Source organism: Phoca vitulina, unplaced genomic scaffold (assembly GCF_004348235.1).
Source record: "Phoca vitulina isolate PV1807 unplaced genomic scaffold, GSC_HSeal_1.0 scaffold2, whole genome shotgun sequence".
NCBI lineage: Eukaryota > Metazoa > Chordata > Mammalia > Carnivora > Phocidae > Phoca > Phoca vitulina.
In genome coordinates, this window is record NW_022589705.1 from 39,947,747 (window position 1) to 39,967,588 (window position 19,842).

At 35.1% G+C, this 19,842-nt stretch overlaps 1 protein-coding gene across 5 annotated transcripts in view; it reads left to right on the forward strand.

Annotated features, from left to right (window-relative positions):
- SLC44A5 (solute carrier family 44 member 5) overlaps positions 1 to 18,974 on the forward strand; it is a 351,239-nt gene extending 332,265 nt beyond the window's left edge. For 3 of the 5 annotated variants that reach the window (XM_032425923.1, XM_032425947.1, XM_032425941.1), the window contains 6 exons: positions 8,140 to 8,243; positions 9,279 to 9,352; positions 9,963 to 10,033; positions 10,130 to 10,218; positions 11,536 to 11,620; positions 14,605 to 16,532. In XM_032425923.1, the coding sequence (XP_032281814.1) occupies positions 8,140 to 8,243; positions 9,279 to 9,352; positions 9,963 to 10,033; positions 10,130 to 10,218; positions 11,536 to 11,620; positions 14,605 to 14,717 (536 nt within the window). In that variant the 3' untranslated portion in view covers positions 14,718 to 16,532. Of the gene's footprint in view, positions 1 to 8,139; positions 8,244 to 9,278; positions 9,353 to 9,962; positions 10,034 to 10,129; positions 10,219 to 11,535; positions 11,621 to 14,387; positions 16,533 to 18,010 lie in introns of those variants that run through there. The other 2 variants (XM_032425932.1, XM_032425957.1) reach the window with 2 other exon arrangements.
- The last annotated feature ends 868 nt before the right edge of the window (positions 18,975 to 19,842 follow it).

Sequence of the window (19,842 nt, forward strand, 5' to 3'; positions counted from 1 at the left end):
GATGGGGTAACCGGGTGATGGGTATTAAGGAGGGCATGTGTTGTGATGAGCACTAGTGTTATATGCAACTAGTGAATCACTGAACACTACATCAAAAACTAATGATGTACTGTATGTTGGCTAATTGAATTTAAATTAAAAAAAAGAGCTTCCACAACTCAACAATAAACAATCTGATTGAACATGAACAAAGGATTTTTAAAATTATGTAAATTTTTTCAGCTTTATTGAGGTATAATTGACAAAATTGTAATATACTTAAAGTGTACAATATGTTTTTTGATATACACATATGTTGTGAAAGGAGTCCCACATTCAAGGTAATAAACGTCCATTACCTCACATATTTCTCTTTTCCTTCCTTCCTTCCTTCTATGAGAATGCTTAAGTTCTCCATAAGCAAATTTAAATTATACAATGTAGTATTATCAACTATATTCACTGTTATACACTGGATCGAAAGACCTTATTCATCTTATAACTTAAAATTTATACCTTTTTACCAGCCTCTCCCTATTTCTCCCACCCCCCAGACTGTAGTGACCATCATTCTGCTCTTTCTATGAGTTCAACATTTTTAAAAATTGTACATATAAGGGATATCATGTGTATTTGTCTCTATCTGGCTTATTTCTCTTAGCATCATGCCCTTCAAGTTCATCTGTGTTGTTGCAAAAGCAGTATTTCCTTCTTTTTAAAAGCTGAATAATGTTCCATTGTGTATCTATACCACATTTTCTTTATCCATTGATCCATTGAATGACACATTTTCATACATTTGATATTGTAAATGATGCTGCAGTGAATATAGGAGTGTAAATATCTCTTTGAGATAGTGATTTCATTTTCTTTGGATATATATGCAGAAGTGGAATTTCTGGATCATATGGTAGTTATATTTTTAATTTTTTGACAAACATCCATACTGTTTTCCATAGTGGAAGCACCAATTTACATTCCCACCAACAGTATACAAGAGTTCCCTTTTCTCCACATCTTCACCTCCACATCCTTATCTTTTGTCTTTGGATAATAGACATCCTATCCTCTACCTCACTGTGGTTTTGATTTGTATTTCTCTGATGAATAGTAATGTTGATCACCATTTCATGTACTTATTGGCCATCTGTGTGTCTTCTTTAGAAAAATGTCTGTTCAGGTCCTTTACCCATTTTTTTTTATTGAGTTATTAGTGTTTTTCCTATTGAGTTCTGTGAGTTCCTTGTATATTTTGGATATTAACTCATCATCACATATATGGTTTGCAGATATTTTCTCCCATTGCATAGATTGCCTTTCCATTTTGTTGATGGTTTCCTTTGCAGTGCAGAAGCTTTTTAGTTTGACGCAGTCTCACTTGCTTATTTTTGCTTTTGTTGCCCTTGCTTTTGGCATCCAATCCAAACAGTCATTGCCAAGACCAATATCAAAGAGCTTGCCTTTATGTTTTCTTCTAGGAGTTTTATGGTTTCAGGTCTCCATTCAAATCTTTAATCCATTTTGAATTGTTTTTTGTGATGTAAGATAAGAGTCCAATTTTATTCTTTTGCATGTGGACATTCAGTTTTCCCAGAACCATTGAATTGAAGAGACTAACCTTTCTCCATTCTATATTCTTGACTTCTTTTTTAAAAATTGACCATATATACTTGGGTGTATTTCTGGGTTCTCTATTCTGTTCCATTCATCTATGTGGCTCTTTCTTTCCCAATGCTATAGTATTTTGATTGCCATGCTTTGTAATATAGTTTGAAATCAGGAAATGTAATGCCTTCAGCTTTATTCTTCTTTCACAATTGCTTTGACTATTCAGAGTCTTTTGTGATTCCAAATAAATTTTAGGACTGTTTTTTTCTATTTCTGTGAAGAATGCCATTGGAATTTTGATAGGAATTGCACTGATTTTGTAAATTGCTTGGGTATTATGGACAGTTAACAATATTAATTTTTCCAACCTAGGATCATAGGATATACACTTTTTTGTCTTTATTTCATCAATGGCTTACAGTTTTCAATGCACAAGGAATTCTCCACCTTAGTTAATTTTGTTTCTAGGTGTTTTCTTATTTTTGATGCAGTTGTAAATGGGATTGTCTTCTTAATTTCTCTTTTCAATAGTCAGTTGTTAGTATATAGAAATGAAGTTGAGTTTATGTATTGATTTTCTTTCCTGCAACTTCACTGAATTCATTTATTCTAATAGACTGTTTTTTGTTTGTTTGTTTGTTTGTTTGTTTTTTTGTGGATTGTAGGGTTTTCTATAAGTAATATCATGTGATCTGAAAGAATTTTACTTCTTCTTTTACAGTTTTAATCCCTTTTATTTCTTTTTCTTGCCTAGTTGTTCTGACTAGGACGTCTAGTATTATGTTGAATAAGAATGGCAAGAGTGGACATCCTTGTCTTATTCCTGATTTTAGAGGAAAAGTTTTCAGCTTTTTACCATTGAGTATCATGTTAGTTGTGGTCTTGTCATATGTGGCTTTTATTATGTTAAGGCATTCTCTAATCAATTTATAGGTATAAATTTTAAGTTATAAGTTATAACTTCAGTTATTTAAGTTATAAGATGAAAGGAGGTTGAATTTTGTTAAGTGAATTTTCTGCATCAACCAAGATGACCACGATTTTGATCCTTCATTTTGTTAATGTGGTACATCACATTTATTGATTTGCATATATTGAACCATTCTTGCATGTCTTGGATGAATCCACTTGATCTTGGTGTATGATCCTTTTACTGTACTGCTGAATTCAGTTTGCTAATATTTTGTTGAGGATTTTTGCATTTATGTTCATTAGGGATATTGGCCTATAATTTTCTCTTTGTGTAGTGTCCTTTTCTTGCTTTGGTTATCAGGGTGATTCTGGCCTTGTAAAATGAATTTGGAAGTGTTTCTCTTCTGTTTTTTAGAAGAGTTTGAGAGGATTGATATTAATTCTTCTTTAAATGTTTGATAGAATTTACCAGTAAAGCCATCTGGTTGTGGCCTTTTGTTTGTTGGGAAGTTTTTTTGTTTTTTTGTTTTTTTTAAGATTTTATTTATTTGACAGAGAGAGACCCAGTGAGAGAGGGAACACAAGCAGGGGGAGTGGCAGAGGAAGAAGCAGGCTTCCCGCTGAGCAGGGAGCCCGATGCGGGGCTCGATCCCAGGACCCTGGGACCGTACCCCGGGACTGTGACCTGAGCTGAAGGCAGACACTTAATGACTGAGCCGCCCAGCTGCCCCTGTTGGGAAGTTTTTGATTATTGATTCAAAATCCTTACTAGTAATTGATCTTTACAGATTTTTTATTTCATCATAATTCAGTCTTGGAGGTTGTATGTCTGTAGGAATTTATCCATTTCTTCTATGTTATCTAATTTGTGTACAATTGTTCATAGTAGTCTCTTATGATCCTTTGTATTTCTGTGGTATTGATTGTAATATCTTCTCTTTCATTTCTGTATTTATTTCTTTGTTCCTTAGTCTAGCTAAAGGTTTGTTAATTTTATCATTTCAAAAAACCAACTGTTAGTTCCACTGATGTTTCCTATGGTCTTCTTAATCTCTATTTCATCCATTTCTACTCTGAGATTTGCCATATCTTTCCTTCTACTAATTTTGTGCTTAGTTTGTTCTTCTTTTTCTATTTCCTTAAGATGTAATGTCAGATTGATATCTTTTGTTTTTCTTAATATAGGTGTTCATTGCTATGAACTTCCTTCTTTGAACTACTTTGCTGCATTCCATATGTTGGCATGTTGTATTTCCAGTTTTGTCTCAAGGTACTCTTTGATTTCCTTTTTGATTTCCTCTTTGGCTCATTGGTTGTTCAGTAGCATGTTGTTTAATCTCCACACACTGGTGAATTTTCCAGTTTTCTTCCTGTAATTGATTTCTAGTTTCATACCACTGTGGTTGGAAAAGATGCTTGGTATGATTTCAGTCTTCTTACATTTATTAAGACCTGTTTTGTGATCTAGCATATGATTTGTCCTGGAAAATATTCCATATGCACTTGAGAAGAATGTGTATTCTACTGTGTTTGGAAGGACTGTATTGTAAATGTCTAATCTGTCAGGTCAATGTATAATTTAAGTCCAATATTTCCTTTTCGGTCTTCTGTCTGAATGATCTATTGTTGAAAGTGGGGTATTAAAATCCTCTACTATTATTATATTACTGTATATTTCTCCCTTCATATCTGTTTATATTTGTTTTGTATATTTAGGTGTTCCAATGTTGGGTACATAAATATTTATAATTTTTAAATTATTTTGATGAATAGACCCCTTTATCACAGTATAATGACTTTTGTGTTACAGTTTTTGGCTTAAAGTCTATCTTGTCTGATATAAGTATAACTCTTCCTACTTTGGTTTCCATTTGCATGAAAAATATTTTTCCAATCCTTCACTTTCATTCTGTATGTGTTTTTACAGGTGAAGTGAGACTTATAGATAGCTTATAGTTGAGTTTTGTTTTTTTTTTAATACACTCAGCCACTCTGTGTCTTTTGATTGGAGAATTTAGTTCATTTATATTATAGATAGTTATGGATTTAGTATTGCCATTTTGTTGTTTTCTGGCTGTTTTATATCTTACATAAAACATCTTAGTTATATCAATCTATTTTAAGCTGATAACTTAATTTCAAATGTGTACAAAAGCTCTACATTTTTACACTTTCCCCACATTTATGCTGCATTTTTGATGACACAATTTACATCTTTTTATATTGTGTATCCATTAACTTATTGTAGTTATAGTTATCTTTAACACTTTGTACTTTAATCTTTATACTAGAATTGTGATTTACCTGCTACCATTAGTTTTAGAGTATTCTGAATTTAACTATATATTTACCTTTTACCAGTGAATTTTATACTCCACATATTTTCATGTTACTAATTAGCATCCTTTTGTTTCAGCTTTAAAAACTCCCTTTAACATTTCTTGTAAGGCTGTCTAGTGAGCCTTACAAGATGAACTCTTCAGCTTTTATTTGTCTGGAAAACTTTATCCTTCAATTCTGAAGGACAACTTTGTCCCATAGAGTTTTTTGCTTGGCAGTTTTTTTTCTTTTATCACTTTGAATATATCATTCCACTCTATTTTGGCCTACAAAATTTCTGCTGAAAAAGTCACTTTTCTGTGACTTTTTTTTACCCTGAAAAAGGTAAAAGTCACATTTCTTCTGCTGCCTTTAACTGCCTTTCAACTTTTGAAAATTTAATTTTATGTGTTTCAGTGTAGGTCTCTTTAGATTAATCTTTTTTGGGGTTCTTTAGACTTTCTGGATCTGAATGTCTGTTTGTTTCTCCAGATTAGGGAAGTCTTCAGCCATTATTTCTTCGATTGAACTTTCTGCCCCTTTCTCTCTCTCTTCTCCTGCTGGGACCTCCATTTTGGTCTGCCTGATGGTGTCCAATAAATCCATCACTCTTTCCATGCTTTTTTCCTTTTGCTTCTCTAATTGGATGAATTCCACTGCCCTGTCTTTGAGTTTGTTGATCCCTTCCTCTGCTTGATCTGGTCTGCTATTAAAACCCTCTGTTGAATTTTTTAAGTCCGTTATTGTACTCTTTGGTTCTATAAATTCTGTTTGATGCTTTTTTATATTTTCTGTCCCTTTGTTAAAATTCTCAATGTTTATTCATTGTTCCCCTGATCTTGATGAGCATCTTTATGGCCATTATTTCAAACTCTATTAGGTAAACCACTTACTTCTGAAATATCAGTTTCTGGAGATTTATCTTGTTTTTTGTTTGGAACATATTCCCCTCTTCATTTTTTTGACTCTCTATGGTGGGTTTGTTGTATTAGATAAAACAGTCACTTCTCCCAGTCTTGACAGACTGGTCTCATACAGGAGATGAATTTCATCAATCAGCCCAGCTCAAACTTCTAGGTCTCTCAAGCATTTGTGATTGTCCTAGCCACATTATTCTTAATGGTCCCCAATAGTTGAATATGTGCCAAGATCTATCAGTGCTCCAAAGAGAAGGATCACAGTCAGAACCTATATGTAAGCTGATTAGAAGCCAGACCCTCAGGCAGCAAGTGGGCAAGTATGCAGTTAAGCCTCTTTCACAGAGAAACTGGAAAGTGGATATTTGCCTATTCCTTCTGCATTGAGCCAAGGGGTATATCCATGCTGGGATTGGAGGAGGGTGCTCCTGCACCATTTAAAAACTGCTTATTTGTTTGTTATAGTCCTGTGGGACTTTTTTTTTTTTTTTTTTTTTTTAAAGATTTTATTTATTTATTTGAGAGAGAGAGAATGAGACAGAGAGAGCACATGAGAGGGGGGAGGGTCAGAGGGAGAAGCAGACTCCCTGCCGAGCAGGGAGCCCGATGTGGGACTCGATCCAGGGACTCCAGGATCATGACCTGAGCCGAAGGCAGTCGCCCAACCAACTGAGCCACCCAGGCGCCCCTGTGGGACTTTTCAATGCAACCCCCATTGGCTATCAGAGCCAGGGAAGGTGTGGACCATTCTTTGGGCAGCAGCTGCAAAAACTAGGGCAGTTGGTATGTGTAAAATCTCCTTCCAAAGAGATGTTGGTGGCCTAATTATATAATTGGAGTTAGCTAGAGGGAGAAAGTAGTAGAAGTGCCCACTAGCTCCCCTGGACAACTCCATGAAGGATTGCAGCTAGCACCTAGATGTGTGCAAATTATAAGCCAGACCTAAGGCAGTGGTTTGTAAAGTATGTAGTCCATCTCCTTCCAGGAAAAGACTGGAAAATGAACATTTTTTTTTCTACTTCCTCTGTGCTAAGGGAGGACAGCCACAGTGAGTGCTAGAATGTAAAGAACTAGCTTTGTTTTCTGTAGTGCTGTAGGACTTGTGGTTATAAGCTCCACTGGCTTTCAGAGCTAGGAATTTTGTGGGCCTGTCCCTTAGGTGGGAGCCTTAAAAGTTGGAATCCTGTATGTACTGTCCAAATGCTTTACTCCTCAGGAAGAGGCTGAGAGTTGGGGTTATCTTCCTTATAGTATGGTTCTGTGCCAGAAATGGGGTTTACAATACGTTTGTCTCATCCTTTCCTACCCATTTCACTGTGGTTGTTTTTTTAGTTGCCTGATGTGGTAGGAGTCATTCAGCTAGTTTCTGGTTTTTTTGCAGAGGAAATTTTTCCATGTGTAGCTGTACTTTAGGTGCATCTGTGGAAGGAGGGAAGTTCGGGGGCCTCTTATGTCACCACCTTGGTCCCTTATACAAAGGACTGGCATATACATTGCTCCAAAGAAGATACACAAGTGGGGAATAAGCACATGGAAAGATGCTCAATATTATTCATTAAGGAAATGCAAATCAAAATCGTAATAAGGTTACCACTTCACATCCATTAGAATGGCTACTATTTTAAAAAATGAAAAAGAACAAGTATTTGTAGGATGGGGATAAACTGGGAACCTTTGTGTATTGTTGGTGGGAATGTAAAATGGTATAGCCATTATGGAGAACATTATGGTGATTCTTCAGAAAGTTAAAAATAGGATTGCCATATGATCCAGCAATTTCACTTCTATACATATATACTCAAAAGAATTGAAACAAGGACTCAGATACTTGCATACAAGTATTCATATTAGCATTATTCACAGTAGCTAAAAGGTAGAAACAACCCAAATTTCCATGAACAGATAAAAGGATAAACAAAATGTGATATATACATGCAATGGGATGTTGTTCAGCTCTAAAAAGGAATGAAATGATGAGCCTTGAAAACTTTGTTAAGTGAAATAAGCAAGACACAAAAGGATAAATATTGTATCATTCCACTTATATGAGGTGTCCAGAAGAGGCAAATTCATACAAACTACAGTAGAAGTTACCAGGAGCTTGGGGAAGGGGAGAATGAGAAGTTATTTTTTAATAGGTACAGAGTTTCTATTTGAGATGATGAAAAGTTCTAGAAATGGATAGTAATAATGGTTGCACAACACTAGGAATGCACTTAATGGATTGAATTGAATTGTACAGTATTGTACATAATTGAATTGTACACTTAAAATGGTTAAAATGGTAACTATATATTTTACCAAAATTTAAAAAAAAATTAAAAGCCTATTTTTAAAATTTTTATTTTTTTGATCATAGTTTAGTTACAAATCATTAATAGATTTTAATATTTCATTTTCATAGAGGCCCAGAACAACATTTCTAAATTTCTACAATGCTGCCTGAAATGCTGTTTCTGGTGTTTGGAAAAAATGGTAAAGTTTTTTAACAGAAATGCCTATGTTATGGTAAGTAGATTATTCTTTATTTACTAAATTTCTTCTTTGCAAACCCAAACCCCATGTGTACATTTCCATCTCTAACACTTTTTACATCATACAGTTGAATTTATCACCATGTTGATATAAGGATTTGTGAATCCCATGCGTGATTCAGAGCTATTCTATCCTAGTTGAGATAATATCTTAACTGTAGTTCATTATTACTGTTAATATCTTTTTAAAGAGGGAAAATATTATTTACCTTAGAAATTTTTAAATATGTTAGATTGAAAAGATTTTGTGTGTCTTTGACATAGTTTTTAGTGCAAGGAGAGGTTCTATATTTCACTCTGAGAAAAAAAAAAATCTAATTCTGGGATTTACATATTTCTAGGGAATGGTCTATTTCTTTTCATAAATCTTATGTTGAAATGTGTGGGAATCGACAAGGCCTACCTGAATGTGTTACTTATTTTCTATGGGGAATTTGGAGATTTTTTAAAAATAGGGATTCCAAAAACATAATTCTTCTAAAATTTTGTAACTACAACCTTATGATACTTGCTTGTCTTCCCCATGACCAGAGTCTGTAGGGTGATTCAAATAGGCATGAAGATTTAAATAGTCACTAATTTACCTCCAGTGAGAATACTATATTGAAACTTTTAATCAGTAAATCAATGTTTTGAAAGGTGTTGGGTTCCCCAGAATAATTTTTAATGTGAATGCTGCAACATTTATCCCATTCACAACAGACCCTAGCCAAAACACTTCAAAGACAGAAGCCATATCCTGGGATTTGAGAAAAAGATCTACCTCTGTGTGAATTCCCATGAAGTTTATAGGCATATAGAATCTGGAGCACACCAGCGTCCCTGACAGCTGTGCAGAGTTGAGGTTAAACAGTTTCCAGGTCTCCCACATACCCAAATGCTGGAAAGAGGAATGACAGTAGCTGTCTGGGTGATAAGAGAATTAATTAATTTTCCTGTCATTGGATTGTCTGTTGGTCTTATTAGGGTATGTTACTGACTCCAGAATAATAACGTCTGTTTTCCTCAGATTGCAATATATGGCAAAAACTTCTGCAGGTCAGCAAGAGATGCTTTCAATCTGCTGATGAGAAATGTTTTAAAGTAAGTAATCAGGTTGAATTTGCAAAAGACAATTTGGTGAAATTTGAGCATCACAGACTTCACATGTTGTGATTTAAATTGATGGTGGTCTTATTAGACATGAATATTATCTTTCAATTGGATAGACTTAAATCTTCTCTCTCACACTATTTCTTTTTGTATCTTAGAATGTTGCTTCCATCATCCATCTACATCTTCACACTAACTGGCATTTTATTGATTTTTATTATCCCTTCTGCTCAAGAAATTCTCCACACAAACATCATGTTTCTGACCACTTCCCCCTCCCCAAATTGAGAGAGTCTGAGTGAGCAAAAGCAGGGGAAAAAATGAAATCTCCTCGAAATTCAGGGTGTCTTAGGCTTTGAAACAGAAGCTGACATAACTAATAGTGCCTGATAGCCCCACAATGCCATCTTCTGTTTACTTCATCGAAAATAAATCAGAACTTCATTCCTGGGGTCTACCTTCATTTCTTGCATTTAACAAAGGCCAAATAAAATTTCCAGTGAAGACACATCAAAGTGAGCTCATAAATTATTTACTCTCATAAATTTCAAGTGACAAATGTAATTTAAACACAAAATTATACTTTTTTTCTGATTCTCAGAGTTGCAGTTATGGATAAAGTTACAGACTTTGTACTAATCCTGGGGAAAATTCTAGTTGCTGGATGTATAGGTAAGTAATAATAAACATAATAAGTTTAGAAGGTACTTGGAAAAGCTATATTCCTTTGCAAATACATAATATACATGTTCTGCCTTTCCAATGTAGGTGTGCTGGCCTTCTTACTCTTCACACACAGATTGCCAACGATGATAGAAGGACCAACATCTTTAAATTACTACTGGGTACCTTTGCTGGTAAGAGTTGGTGTTTTAGTCAGTTCAGGCTTCTATAACAAAAATATCATAGATTGGGTGGCTTAAACAAGAATTTATTCCTCACATTTCTGAAGGCTGAGAAGTCCAAGATCAAGGTGCCCACAGATTCAGTTCCTGGTGAGAGCTGTCTTCCTGGTTTGCAAAGGGACCCCTTCTCACTGTATCTTAACATGGTGGAGAGAGGTATCATCATCTCTCCTGTCTCCTCTTTTAAGGGCATTAATCCCATTCATGAGGGCTGCACCCTCATGACCTAATTACCTCCCCCAAACCTCACCTCCAGATATCGTCACATTAGGGGTTAGGTTTCAACATATGCATTTTGAGAGGATACAATTCATTCATAGCAACTGGGTAGGTAATATTGACTCTGATTTATTAGAGATGGCAAAATAAAAGGAATAAGAAAAATAATAATAGCTAACATTATTGGTCCTACTTTGTGCCAAGCCTTATTCTGCCTTAGATTGGATTCCTTAGAAACAACCTCTGAGACAGGATTGTATGGGGAAGGTTATTTGGAAGTGTTCTCCTGAGATACCCTTATAACAAGGAAGTGAGGAGGGCAGGCATGGGCAAAGGAAAAAGCTGCAGTTACAGTAGAGGCCTCAGACATATTGTCAGGAAGTTCTGAAGGAAGAATTAGGCCTCTGCATGCTGCATCAGGCAGCCGTTGGCCAGGGGTTGCCCCCTGGATGCTGGCGTAACCTTGGGTGAGGCAGTTCCCTGCAACAAGGGCAATTCCTAGTGAGTGAAGCCACTCAGTTGTCAGCAGCCTACATTCCTAACAATTGGATGATAGATGTAGCAGCTGGAGAGGACCTGGTAGGAGCCCTGCAGTATCTATAGCAATTAATTAACTCACTCAATCCATATGTCATAAATACTATTATTATTCACATTTTCCCTTGCCCACCAGTAATTTTTTATAGGAGGCAGGAGACACAGTGAGGTTAAGTAACTTGTTGAGTGAGTGCCTGACATGTGATTCAACCCTAGGCAGTGTGTGCTCTTAACTCCCATGCTTTCCTGCCTCAGTCTACAGGATCCTAAATCTGGGATATTTTTGGTAGGCATTGGGGATAGTGGTAAGAAAATTGGCAGACAATATATACATTTAGATCCCAGTACAAATTACCCAAAAGTGTTAACATTGTACTTTTTTGGTCTCTATATTGAAATCTTTTCTATATAGGGTACTTCAGCGTTTCTCATCATGACTTTCATTTAAAGCTGCATTATTGTTCTTCTGGACAAGTTAATGACATCTTCATTTTGTTCTTTACTCATTTACAGACAGTCATTATTGGATCTTACCTAGTTGCACATGGGTTCTTCAGCGTCTATGCAATGTGTATTGATACAATTTTCATCTGCTTCTGTAAGTTTTCAGTATATGTGTTTTCCCCCTTTGGAGAGTAACTGAAAGATAAGAAGGTTAAGACCCATGTCCTTAGCTGGTTTGTGGATTTGCTATGGCCTGGCTGCAACTACCAAATAGTGTTGATTTGGAAAGAGACTCTGTTTAGTAGATGCTCTTTAAACCTTAACAGCCGAGAGAATGGAGTTTGCAAAGCACCGCAGAGTCAGCTACTGAAATGAACCTCGGGCTCCATGGCATTGTGTTAGCATGAAACTGTTTTGGCACATCTTAGTATTTTCAAATTTTAATAATAAAGCACAACGGAATCTAATCATTAACAGCACTGAGGACATGGCTTTGAGATTGGACTTCAGGACCTCTTTGAGGAGAGGCTTTATAATTCTGATAAAGCCAAGCTAGCAATGGTTTCCAAGACACATAGGGCCAATTCACACTAGATTCATGGAGGAGAATGTCTAGGAAACAGCTCGATCGATTCTGACGCTTACAGTTAAAATACTTCTTAAGAGCTTTGATCACTGACGTATTTGCTGTACCTCTGTGCAGCATGTGTAACTCATAATGGATAGGTTTTCTATTAGCATCTCATCTTAAAAGCCTTGGAGAACCTAGTGCCCTAGGAGCTTAACCTGGCCCTTACCTTCAGCCTAGGGAAAGCAGGCTCAGCAGATGAAAGAACAAATTGTTAGCCCACCCTCTGAGTGATTATTTCTCTGGCACATTGCTCTTAAGAGAAGCAGAGAAAACATTCTGTGACAGGGCATTACTGAGTGATCCACTTGTGTAAAATTAACAGTTTATTTTTTGGCATAACTCACAGCACCAACTTTACAGTGGGGTCAGGAGAGGAGATAATACTTATAGGGAGACATATTCAAAGGAAAAAACTAGAAAATGGTTTGACTTTTTTTTTTTCCTTAACATTTAAAAATTATTTTCAATAACTGGACAATTCAGAAATCAGGAGAACTGTGCATACTAGTTAGTTCTCTCTCTGGCTATAAATGGAACAGAAATGTTTAATCATCTTCTAATGCCACTGTCGGTGGTTTATTAGGTAGGAGAAGCCACCTACAAAATGCCACATGAACAAAATCCAGCTCAGGTTGGAGATGGAGAAAGGAACACAGAAATATGGTAGTGCCTGAGACAGAGGTCTCAAATGTTCAAAGATCTCTTTTTTTCATCTCAGATGCTAATCATAGAAGTAGTGGGAGATCCCTTTAGGATCTTCCTCATTCTTATAACTGAAAATGTTTCTCAAAATGTATCTCAGGAAATGCATAGAAACTACTAGCTTCCAGTCTTTGGAAGCTTTGGAAAAAGTCTTATGGATTTTAAATTTGACAGTGGATTTTAAATTTGAGCAGTAAGAAATGTTTTCTACCCTTTTATATTAATAATTACCAACTTCTTGAAAACCAGGTGTAATTTCAGCTTTATTCAATACATTGTGTGTTGAACATGAATAGTTTCCTTCTGGAGACTCTGGTCTTTGAGAATAAAGAACAAGGGATACCAAATTATATTTCTCCTCCCTTCCCAACTTTTACTATGGGCAACATCTTACTTTGGAAAACATTCTTAAATGGTGCCATAAGCCAAATTCTGATCGTGTGGAACTGTACCTTTATACATACACATCTTTTTATACCTATTCTCTTGGCTGCCAGACAACTGGTATTTTTAAAAATGCAAACCATTTGCAAACACTGCATTTATAGAAACATGGCATATTTTTAATATTACAAGGCAATGAGAATTCTGGTCCCAGTATGAGAAAAAAGTAGTGTTGTAGATGATTATTAGTGTGATCCATACCATGCTTCCTAATAATGCTTCAAAAGTAATAACAATGTAGATATACTGTATATGATATAGAAATATGGTTAAGGAAAAAAGAAAAAAATGTTCAGTGTCCATCATATTCCCTCCTTAGCTTTTCATTTTATCTGAGGAAGGTCATTGTGAGGTCTAATGTAAAAATCTAAATCAATAATCCAACCATTCCCCAAAAAGGATGAAAAATAATTTAGATTTATTCCATAAATCTATGATTATCCTATATGGTTTTATATAATATTTCTTATCCTTTGTCATAATAAAGACTATGAATAACAAAATCTTTTTTAATACACTAGTGGAAACATAGAGTTAAGCCGTACTTGTATACTTATTGATAGATATTATCTGCTGCAAATTCTATCTTTAGGAAGCTTAATTCCGTGCCAACTTCTTGCTCCTCAGCATCATTCTGGTGCTTTCCCTGAATCACCTGATAGGTGTGTGCTCAGTGAACATTCCATCATTTTATTATTAGCCTAGGCAAAGCAGGAAGGTAAATTCATGTGTTACATGAAGTCAGAAAACCCTGCCAGTAGTTTTCTAATACAATCTGAGGAAATTTAAGACAGGATAACTTATAGTTAAGTAGGACAAGAACCGAACTAGGTGTCAAGAGGCTGGGTCCTCACCTCATTCTGATTGCCCCAGAGCTTTTGGCTTCAGGAGAATCATTTCACATACCTGGGTCTCCGTTTCTTCATCTGTAATGTTATGGGTGTAGACTACCATTAAAAGTGACTTTGAACTCTGAAATTCAATTATTGTTCTACATTTACCACAGACTTTTTATTCAGCTTCATCTCAGAAGATGTGGCATTTTACCTTTCTGAAATGAACAGTCACAGATTTAGAGACAATAGTTTTGAAAGGATATGAAAGATCTTATTAACCTTTAAACTATCAAAATAAACCTCTTCAGGCATTGGTGGGATTTAGGAAGTTTCAGTGCTTCCTGGCAGAGGTTGAAGTTTCTTACTTTGTCCAGCATCAGCAACTTAACGGTATGGATTGTCTTATATTTGACTTTCTAACGCTAATTTCTCTGATTTTTCCCTGTTTGACTCTCCAATTTATAAAAATACACTTAATTCTGCTGTCGCTTGCTGTTTTGCCTGCTTTGGCTGCTGCATATACAGGTGAAGATCTGGAAAGAAATGATGGATCCAGAGAAAAACCCTACTTCATAGCCCCTACCCTGCACGGAACTCTGAACAAGATGCTACTAGTTCCCCAGAAGCAGAAAGAGTAGAAAAGCTCCAAACAGTGACATTCATTTTTAAATAGAACTTTTGTAAATTAGATCATTTGTAACTTGAAAATGATGCTTTTGAGTAATGTGGAATTTCTGTGCTTATTCCTAAAAAGCCAGAACCTGGTACCACCTGAGGTGACAGGCATTTGGTGACAGTAGCCACTGTGAACTAGGATACTTTATAGACTGTGGTCCCAGCTGAAAAAGCAAGGTGTAAATGTCAAACATATATTTAAAGCCTATAGCCAAAAGTGTTTTAAATGAGACTTTTATAACTCGGAGTGCTGTTTCCCATTGCAGCACTTTGATCGCCTTTCTTTTTATAAATGTATATTTGTAAAGGATATTCAGGCAATTTTCGAAAGCACTATAAACGTATAGTCAATTAACCATAAAAAAGATTGACATAGTTAACCAGCATATGGTACTAAATTTGTAAATATGGTGCTATGGTTATATAGCTGCTCCGGCTAGTGGACAGCTTTTTCAACTGTGATTAAACTCGTATAAATGTTTCCCTAGGAAGTATATTTCAGTGTGTGATTCAAGACCATAACAGAGATGTTAATGTTATACAAGTTCCATAGAGAACACTGCTAGGTAAAAATTACTGGGGAACCTCATAACCCCATAGCCCACTTTGTTTTTAGTGAAATTATAATCATAGTAAAGTTGAATCTGAATTTTGGGATGTCATTTCCAATACTATGAACCTCTAGCCACCGTTAACATACTCTGAACAAAACTGAAATGGCTACATAACTCATGCCTTTTGTCTCTAACCCAGATGGAGACAAATTCCTATTTTCCTACTCCCACCATACAGAAAATTGGAATGGATCGGTTTCAGATGAGTGATTCTATCTTTCACAAGCATACCTGTTTTTCTAGATTAAAGAGATTGTTTGACTTCATTCTACAAAAGGTTTAGTTTTAGCTCAACTTAAGTGAGGAAAGAAAGAGAAAAGATGAGTAAGACACTTCAGATTTTTCCCTAAGGAAATACACTACTAGCACTCCATTGGTACCTTGTTTGGTACCTTTAGGTGCGCTGTGCGATAGGAAATCTCTCTCTTGAGAGTTTAGCAGGAAAGTTATTTTTATACTCCATCCTTGCTGGCCAGAACAACAAGCTGGTTGCTGATAGCCATGCCTTAGTCTTTTGCAGGGTGGAACAAAGCATGAATCGACACTCAACTACTTTGCCTGTCCATCCCTTGTGTGCACATGTGTATGATTTGGCTAACAGTGTAAAAATTACCCCAAAAGGAACATTGAATTGTAGTATCCTTTGGGCATTTACACTAAGCTTCGTATTAGTATTGACACAAAGAAATGTGTTGATCTAAGATTGTGGTCTAAATGTGATCTAAATATGATCCATGTATTTAAGAAGAGAGTCAGAAATGTATCATCGTGTCACAAATTAATATAAAAACTAACTTATGTAATCCTGAATTATGGGAACCTAGATTTAGACTGACTCTGTGACAGCTTAATAGCAAGAAACCAATGAATAAGGAAGATTTTTAAAATAGTGGTCTTTATAATAATGGCCACCATCTTGTTCTTGGCTTATTTTCTTGAGATTGTTATAGTCAAAAGTGTCACTTGGCTTCACCTTGTGGCAAAGGGCCTTCTTCCCTCATTCTCCTTGAAGCATAATTCAGAGAAGAGTGATAATCTATCTTTCTGGATGGTTATTATTATTATCCAACAATACAGAGGTCACAACCAAGATCTAGTAAATAGTAAAACCTCTTTTTTTTTTTTTTTTTTGAGAGGGTGAGAGAGAGTGTGTGTTTGCAAGTGCACATGTGCACATGTGAGCAGCAGGAAAGGGGGGAGAGGGAGAGAATATTAAACAGGTTCCACGCCCAGTGCAGAGTCCAATGCAGGGCTGGATCTCATGACCCTGAGATCATAACATGAGCTGAAATCAAGAGTGGGAGGCTTAGCCATCTGAGCCACCCAGGTGCCCCAGTCACCTCTCTCTTAAGTGTTAAAAAATGTTGGGGAATACATCCCCTTCAGGAGTAGTTGAATGATGATACATGATGAAACAACACAGTTCTAATTTTTTTTTTTTTTTTTTTGTAGGCATCAGAATCACTCTGAGAACTTCTAATAGATGCCTATGCCCCTTCCCTAAGAGATTCTGATATGTTGTGTTTGGGTGTGGGGCAGCTTGTGAGAATTATAAAGTTCTCTAGTTGATTCTGGTACACATAAAAGTTGGAAAATCACTTGAATAAAATATAAATCAACATGCAAGAAACTGGTTGCCTATATTCTTATATTCTTGGCTGTTCCAGAAGTTAGAAAATTAAGACAAAGATTAATTTGGAGACTTCTAATAATCATAACTTCTGTATTTTAGATTCTTAGACTAGATGGGGCCCATGTATTACATTATATCTGCTGATCAGACCAAAAAATTCACTAGAGTAAAAGTGTTCACTGAACTATATGGAGGCACATTCTATAGTTGGCTATATTTTAAGGATATAACCCATGGGTAGAAAATCATAGGAAAAGAAATGCTATTTGGTTCAATATTTTTAAATACTTTACCACTTAGAGGAAGAATCTCTAAGTATATAAGTTTGAACTATATTATGGACTTAGTTCTAGTCAGAAAAAGTTTTCCCCACTAGTTTGTTCTTTGTGTAGAAGAGAGTAAAAATGAGCATTGTTTTTGAGGGAAAAAAATTAGAAGCTATTATCTTACGAAGCAATTAACTGCAAAACAATATTTTTCAAAACTTGCAGTTTAAGGCTTTTTGAAATACATTAAAATTTTACAAATATTTTTTAAAACTATGCTACCTAAATTGTTGATGGCAAAACAAAAGCAATTTTGAACAAATACAATAATTTATAAAGTGAATTGAGTACATACTACTTTTCAGGAATTTGGAGGTGAATTTGGAAATTCTGGATGAGGTTTTTTGTGTTTGTTTTTTTTGTTTTGTTTTTTGGTTTTTGGTTTTTTGGGGTAAGTTTCCTATCCAAAAGAAGGTAAAAGTTATTTTTTCAGTCATGCACCTGAGAGGCATGCACTATTAGCAGAATATGACCTGGTACACAGAATGGGGTAATATTTTACTAACATAATAACAAGGGCTGCTTGTTTTCTCATAGGTATGTTTACAATAATGATGCCAAACTATGCTATTTAAAAAAATAAAAAGTTTTGAACTGCTGTAAAGCAAGTGTGCAGCAGATGGCGACGTTACTTCTCTTACAGTTTTGCTTTGATATTTACTCTGTGCCATTCTTCCTCCTAGTGGAAGATATAGAAAGAAACGATGGTTCTGCTGAAAGGCCCTATTACATGAGTCAGTCTCTGCTGAAGATTCTGAACGAGCCAAGTATGCAAACTAAGAAGCATTAGAAGTGCAAACTGTGGTCATCCTGCAGCGGTGTTACCTAATCTTCATCTGCTGTGTCTGCACAACACTAGTTTCATAAGTGCTTTGTGTTTGGAACACTGTATTCACCACCCTGTTGGCTTTTATTTGCATGTTTAATACCAAAGCTTATACTGTAATATGTGAAGCCATCAGAAGTTGCAAGGGAATTGTTAATAACATGGTACATTTTTATACTAAGATCTTTTGTTTTGTAATTCATTTTTAAATATAGTGGCTTGGATGTTTTGAAAACACTAGTGAATATGTTCATATTCTTTTAAATATTACATTGAAAAATGAAACGTTATTTAAATCGATAGCTCCTAATATATTTTTTAAATTACAACTAAAAGACTTCTGCAGGGAAAATTGGTCAACAAAGTGAAATAGAAAATTTTAAAGTTTTCCCTGCTCCTGTTTGACAGTAAATTGGTAAAAGGACTGCCTGCTCCAGATTTTGCTCTCTTTGAGTATAGAATGTTTCCTATTAAACAAATTGCCAATCATCCAGCCTTTACTACTTAGTCCTCTCTGACAAAGTGCCTTACTGGCTGTTTAATATTACCCAGATTTTGTGGGCAAATTTATAAACATTGTTAAAAAAAAAAAAAAAACCTGCAATGTTTAGTGATTGAAACAAGTCTTCTTGAATTTGTTTTCCTCTTAGCTCACTGGTTGGAAACCACTTGTCATTTCAGTATGTTTGATATCCTCACTATATAGAGTAGTTTTGCAGCATAAACAATTTCCCTTGCGCCTAGTGGACATTCATGAATGTGTACTACACGCAAGAAAAAAAAAAGTGAAAGGATGCTTGTTTTTTTTTTTTTTTTTTTTTTACTAAAAGTGAGAAGTTTAAAAAATCTAATCTTTTTTATGGTAGATCATTTCTCAGTGTTTTACAGAGTTTAGAAAGGGACACTTTGAGAAATTACAAAGGGAAATTTTACCCCTGGAAAGGGTGCTCACAGGTGTCACGTACTGAATCGCTCTGTTTTAAATGATTGTTTATTATCATCAAAAAGTGTTTTATGTGTGTTATTTCCTTTTTTAACTTTTGATATGAAATAATCAGTTTGTTTATAATAACTTTTATTGTGCTAATATAAACAGGAACATAATTTCTAATTCAATTTTAAGTAGTTTTACTAGTATTACTAACTTTAAAGAAAATGAATTCAGTTTGTTACTCAGTGTTAAAGTATTCACCCCAAGGGAATGTCAGTCAGATATGATAATTTGTGAAAGCTTTGAGAATCAACAGTAAGTTATCAGCTTATCTATGATCACATTTATTTAAATGTGACTTTAGATATTCTTTTATGCCAAAAACAAACTCACATGAGCACATGACAGTCTGAGCTCTATAATCAGTGTGCTTCTGCTGTGCAGAAATATTAGGAACATATTGTCTAAATATCTTTGATAACTAAAATGTTTAATATTTAATGAAATTTGTTGTTACTCATCATTTTAAATGTTTTTTTCTTCTAATAAAGATTTAGATAAAAAAAAAAAAAACCTGTCTTTTTATTTCTTTAAGCTAGAAAAGGAGAAAAGCTTTAGTTTTTAAAACCTACCATAGGCTGACAGAATCTTCTATCAACTAAGGTTTAATATCTAGATTTATCTTTTAAAAAATTTCCATTTTTCTCTAGCTGTGCATTGTCAAATAACTGAAACTGATAATTTATATAAAGTGAATA